We start from the raw sequence: 6000 nt of genomic DNA on the forward strand, positions 1-6000 counted from the left end.
AGACATGCTTCCAAATCTTACTCCCCCACTTCTTCCGTTATCATTTTCATAATTAACACATGTTCAGAAAGTTCATCATATGATGATACTATATATTCTTTTCAGCAAAATTAGAGTTAAAAAAAATAGTGAATGCGTATATAACTCTAATTAATTCACAAACCTGTGAAGCCGGACGGATCTATTGGAGAGCCAAGAGAATACTGAAGCTCAAAGCCATACACCAGAGCATTGTGTATGTAACAGTAAGAAGTTGCGTTTCGGTGTTTTTCAGTCCAGGAAGCCATGGCCGTCCACCCTATGCTGCACCCCTCCTCCAAATCTGACGCAATCATTGGGCCCACCGCGACATAACTATAGGGTTTTAGTTGGGACAAAGTAGTACTACCACTCCTGGAAATATTTATGCACGGAGCTGTCTCCACGTACAGCGAGGAGTTCACTGGACTAGCACAATTCAAGAAAGTTATAGCTCTTGAAATCCATACTATACGATAATGAATATCATAACTGTATACACTATACGGAGATCCAAAAATTATTGAATCGGATGATAAAGAATAGAGAGGAACGGAGGAGCAATTATTGTGATCAAAACCAGGATCTACAACTCGTATTGTGTTGTTATTGTAGTTGATTGACTTTACGTAGTATCTTCCCGAGTTAAAGCGTAACACTGTCAGGTTGTCCTCGCAAAACAGATTATACATTGATTCACCGCAATTCTTCGGGTCATCTTGGAGTCGAAAAGGGTAACTTATGTTCTGAATATTGCCACAGGAAGAAGGCGGACAAGATGGTGAAGTTTCACCCAATAAGGCAATTGCAAAAAACGCCACAACTACAAAGCGCGCAGACAAGGCCTTTCCAATTTCCATGAAGAGAAAGCAAGCTATGGGCTCTCTCTCTCTCTCTGAGCTGAAGGCCTTCCACGTTGGTTTTTATTAGCTCATGGGACTCTCTCTCTCTCTCTCTCTCAAGCTGAAGGCCTTCCACGTTGGTTTTTATTAGCTCATGGGACTCTCTCTCTCTCTCTCTCTCTCTGATCTGAAGGCCTTCCACGTTGGTTTTTATTAGCTCATGGGACTCATATATTGTAGAATTTTTCAAGTTGACGGGCCGACCACTCCAACAATATTGATGCTATCATCACTTTACCATTTGCCTAATCTGTCAAGTGTGAGGTTTTATCACAAAAGATCTCGGTTTTAATTAAAATGGGATAATTCTATTTAAATGGCTCTTTCTCCTTCCCTCTGTCCGATGTGGGACAAATGGGTTTCAACACTCACCCGCACGCGAGACCTCATTTTATGGGTCACACATAGAGATCCACACATCGACAACCAAGTGAAGCCAAGTCGAGGCTCACCCATCGCGCGGGGCCAAACGAGAACCCATCCAATCACGTGGCAGTACGAGTCTATCCCCTGAACCCATCCAATCACGTGGCAGTACGAGTCTGTCCCCTGGCTCTGATATCATGTAAAAAAATTTAAGTCGACGAGCCGAGAGCCCTCTACAACATCAATATTGTTCCTACTTTACCACCTGACCAATCCGTCAAGTGTGAGATTTTATCACAAAATATCTCAATTTTAATTAAAATGAGAATTCTACTTAAATGGCTCTTTCTCCTTCCCTCTGTCCGATGTGGAACAAATGGATCCCAGCATAAATTACAATCAGCAATTTTCTCAGTCTTATTAGGCAGAAGTTTTCTGGCTCACCGCGATTCCGTTCTACAGGATTAATATCAAAATTTCTGGCCCACTGTTGAAAGACTTTAATTACATATGGCCCTTCGACTTTTCCTGCTTGCCTATTAATGGCATGGAAGAAGAACAAAAAGTCAAGGGATTTAACTTCGCTGAAGAACCCGACTTACTTTTCCTGCTTGCTCATTAATGGTATGGAAGAAGAACAAAAAGTCAAAGGATTTAACTTCGCTACTGAAGAATTCCGCAACACAACCGGGATTGGGGGTAAGTAGCAGTTGCTGCTGAATTTGCAGCAGCCAAGTCCAATTCAAAGTCAAGACCGCGATGGTTGGACAAATATTGGGAAGGCGTCACGTCATGATTGCTCAGTAATTTGGGTTAGAGCAAACAAATCCGGATCTTCTTTGTGAGGATTTTGAAAATTCGTAAATCATGTTCATTTATCATACATTTTGCAATCATAAATTATTTAAAATTAAATATAAATAGTACCTAACGAAAACTGATTGCACGATGTATGAACGAACGTAATTTACAGATCTTCGAAAACTTCACAAAGAAGATCGAGAGAGCATCCTGTTGGAGAGCAAACGAGGACCGGCACTGAAAAAGTAGCTAGTACTTTTCTCTGAAATTAAGTATCTAAAATATTATTTTTTTATTATATATTTATACAACAATGTATTTATATTAAAAAGTGGGAGAATAATTTAGTTTTGAACTCGTTTACAAGAAGAATACCATTAAATTTAGACGTATGTCAACCGTTAAATTGTTTGATTTGGACAAAAAGGATAGATGGTTATTTTAAGAAAACTTTAACAAAAAACTCCCGATACTGTTCACTTTAACGAAAAATCACATTTTTACACTGAAAAGTCAATTCTGATACTATTCACTTTACCATTTATTTTGTCCTTATTATTAAAATTCAAAATTTTCAAATTTTTTACATTAGTTTTCCTTTATTTGAAATCAAATTAGTTACTTCAATGTTGATTTATTTTAGTAAATGTCATATATATAGTACCATAACTTAATCAAGATTAGAGATAATAGTATCATATGTGAATACCATTTTTTTTCTCTGCTCAGAAATGAAGGAAATACTCATCTCTTCCTTTTGTGTATTGTTAATAGCCTTCTCCAAAGTGCTTGGGGAAACTCAGAATGGCTGCAAAGAATTGAAGTGCGGGGATCAAGGCCCGCCTGTCCGTTTCCCTTTCATCCTCAAAGATAGACATCCAGATCACTGTGGCTATCCTGGGTTTGTTGTGTCATGCAATGAGAAACAAGAGACGGTTCTCGAGCTTCCAATTCCGGCCAAATTCTCTGTCAAAATCATTGATTATAAGTATCAGGAAGTCCATCTATACGACTCAGATAATTGCTTGCTGGTAAAAGTTTCAGAAATCCTCAACACTTCAATCTCTCCTTTCCACTTCTCAGAAGAGTTTCAGGACAACCTTGCCTTATTCAAATGTTCTTTAGATCTTGAAAGACGACAGTACGTTCACGTTTTAAATGGCACCTGCCTTACCAGCCCCGGCCATCACGTTTATGCCATTGATCCCGACTACGAAATTGATAACCTGCAGTCTTGTACAAAGATTCGTAATGTTTTATCAGTTCCATCTTCGGGTGTTCTGAAATGGTCTAAACCACACTGCACAGAATGTGAAGCGGGGGGAAAGAGGTGTATACTGAAGAACAACGGGAACAAAAGCGAAATTGAATGTGTTAACCTGACAAAAGCAAGTAATATTCTGCTTGACATATATTCTGTTCAAAAGCAAAAGCATTTTTAAAATAATGATTAATACTCTCTGCTGGCGAATAGGATGAACTGAACCGCTACAATTAATTTCATGACTAACAATATGCTTTTTCAAAATATTATTTGCAGGTGAAGCAACAAAACTAGTGGCTACCAGTGAGTCACCTAACTGATCTTCTGATTTGTAACATTTTATGTCTAACATATTGAGGATAGATACTTATCTTTCGGGATTTCTTGTAGGTGCAACCTTGGGTTCATTCACCTTCTTGCTACTAGTCGTTGCAGTCTCTCAGGTCCATAGCTATGATACAAAGGAAAAAGAAAATCAAATTAAGATTGGAAGATTTTTACAAGATTACAAAGCTCACAAACCAAGCAGGTATTCCTACGCAGATATTAAGAGGATCACAAACCAATTCCAGGACAAGTTAGGCCAAGGAGCCTATGGAACTGTTTTTAAAGGAAAGCTTTCTTCTGAATGCTTTGTTGCTGTAAAAGTTCTCAATAGTTCCAATGGAAATGGGGAAGATTTCGTAAATGAAGTTGGAACGATGGGACATATCCACCATGTCAATGTGGTTCGCTTGGTTGGTTTCTGTGCTGATGGATTTAACAGAGCTCTTGTTTATGAGTTCTTTGCCAATGGTTCACTGCATGATTTCATTTCATCGGCAGACAATAACAATCGCCTTCTCGGTTGGGACAAGTTGCAAGATATTGCTCTAGCTGTAGCCAAGGGAGTTCAATATCTTCATCAGGGATGTGATCAACGAATCCTCCATTTTGACATCAAACCTCATAATGTATTGTTAGACGATAATTTCACTCCAAAAATTTCGGATTTTGGTTTGGCCAAGTTGTGTTCTAAGGATCAAAGCATAGTGTCCATGACTACAGCTAGAGGGACAATGGGATACATTGCACCTGAAGTGTTCTCCAGGAACTTTGGAAATGTGTCCTATAAGTCGGACGTCTATAGTTTTGGGATGCTGCTCCTTGAGATGGTAGGGGGAAGGAAGAACATTGATTCAACCTCCGAAAACACAAATGAAATTTACTATCCAGAATGGATCTATAATCTTCTAGAAGAAGGAGACGACCTACGAATCCATCTCAGAGAGGAAGGAGATGGTAAAGCTCCAAAGAAACTTGCAATTGTAGGGCTCTGGTGCATCCAGTGCCACCCAGCGGGTCGTCCTTCCATGAACGAGGTTGTTCAGATGTTGGAAAGAGGAGAAAACTTAACCATGCCTCCCAATCCTTTTGCTTCTACAGGTCCTGCACGAGCAAATGCAACTGCGCCTGCGAGAAATCTAAACATTCAGTTAGAAGCTATTGCTGAATTAGAGTAATATATCTACTTAGATATATAGATAGATATGTACGCACACACTTATGTATGTAACTAAGAACTCATGAGAAGTGTAACCATTGCACACCTAATTAAAGTACATTCAAGGTGTGTGTGTGACTATGTAAGTACATTCAAGGTGTGTTGGATTGCTTAGTTTTTCACTTGAAACCAATGGCTGGCCAAAATGCGTCACTTTTCTACAAAACTTCGATCCAGAAATCATTACTCAAGTTTTTACACCACAGTTCTTAACTAGCTTCCATAGACATATTGTTGCCATGTTTGCTTAGTTATGATCCTTGAAAGTTTCTAGGTTCTCAGATCCAATTCAAACGATCTGTTTTGCCAAATTTTTCTTTATTCAATATTTTTAAATGTTGAGAAAATGATAATTGCGCGACATGGTGGATTTGGAATGATGAAATATCAGCGGGAATTCGTTTTTTTTTTTTTTACACAATAATTCACTTTAGAATGAGTTATATGTATTACCAACTAGAGGATTAGTCTAGTCACATCCCTTAATGTTGAAATAAATCTCAAGTTTAATACCTACTTCCACCAAAATGTTGGTTACACAATAATTTTATGAGGAAATAAATAAACTACTGGAAAAGAAATTATTGGCAAGTGTGAGTGGTTTTATATATTTTACTATAACATGTTTTGTGAGGTTGAATTCTGTAACACTTTATTTTTTACCTGGAAACTATATACGTATCACTTATCTTGTTGTATAGCATGTCATCCCCACCCAAGTTTTTCTCTTCACATTTAGTATGGAATACCAAAACTTGCCTAACAAAGCCAATTCATTAGCAAAACTAATTATTCGGCCGAACTTTACTTCGAATGTTAGTCAAATGAAACATAAACTAAACACAATAGTTTGGGATGTAGTTGGACGTGCATGGGTGCTTGGTGAATCAAGAACCTTAATGGATTTGGGTACCCAACAGTCAACACGCACACAATATAAGTTAGAAATGAAGACTGTCGTATCAGCTGGCTATACCAAAAGATTTTTTGGCATCCGGAGGATTATTCTTTCATAAAAATTTCCAAAGATGAGGATGAGGTGTAAAAGTTGAACTAATCAAGTTTGAAAAATCAACTATTTATATATATAAGAGGATCCTGATTGA

General features: G+C 38.0%; 3 protein-coding genes across 3 annotated transcripts; 2 read left to right on the forward strand and 1 right to left on the reverse strand.

Annotated features, from left to right (window-relative positions):
* Positions 1-155: 155 nt before the first annotated feature.
* LOC114825975 (putative RING-H2 finger protein ATL21A) lies at positions 156-878 on the reverse strand. The gene has a single exon (XM_029105394.2). The coding sequence runs from the start codon at positions 876-878 to the stop codon at positions 156-158; it is 723 nt and encodes a 240-aa protein (XP_028961227.2).
* Positions 879-1828: 950 nt separating this feature from the next.
* Positions 1829-3529, forward strand: LOC114825821 (putative RING-H2 finger protein ATL21A). The gene is made up of 2 exons (XM_070825593.1): positions 1829-1985; positions 2862-3529. The coding sequence occupies exons 1-2, from the start codon at positions 1829-1831 to the stop codon at positions 3527-3529; spliced, it is 825 nt and encodes a 274-aa protein (XP_070681694.1).
* A 90-nt stretch (positions 3530-3619) lies between these two features.
* On the forward strand, positions 3620-5060 carry LOC114825822 (rust resistance kinase Lr10-like). Its single transcript, XM_070825192.1, has one exon. The coding sequence runs from the start codon at positions 3693-3695 to the stop codon at positions 4851-4853; it is 1161 nt and encodes a 386-aa protein (XP_070681293.1). The 5' UTR covers positions 3620-3692; the 3' UTR covers positions 4854-5060.
* The last annotated feature ends 940 nt before the right edge of the window (positions 5061-6000 follow it).

Source organism: Malus domestica, chromosome 07, assembly GCF_042453785.1.
Source record: "Malus domestica chromosome 07, GDT2T_hap1".
NCBI lineage: Eukaryota > Viridiplantae > Streptophyta > Magnoliopsida > Rosales > Rosaceae > Malus > Malus domestica.

Bases quoted from the DNA above. Each gene is read 5' to 3' on its own strand.
- LOC114825975 (XM_029105394.2), bottom strand. From the start codon at position 878: ATGGAAATTGGAAAGGCCTTGTCTGCGCGCTTTGTAGTTGTGGCGTTT.
- LOC114825821 (XM_070825593.1), top strand. From the start codon at position 1,829: ATGGCATGGAAGAAGAACAAAAAGTCAAGGGATTTAACTTCGCTGAAG. The intron at 1,986-2,861 runs GTAAGTAGCAGT...TATTGTTAATAG, and splicing joins CAACACAACCGGGATTGGGG to CCTTCTCCAAAGTGCTTGGG.
- LOC114825822 (XM_070825192.1), top strand. From the start codon at position 3,693: ATGTCTAACATATTGAGGATAGATACTTATCTTTCGGGATTTCTTGTA.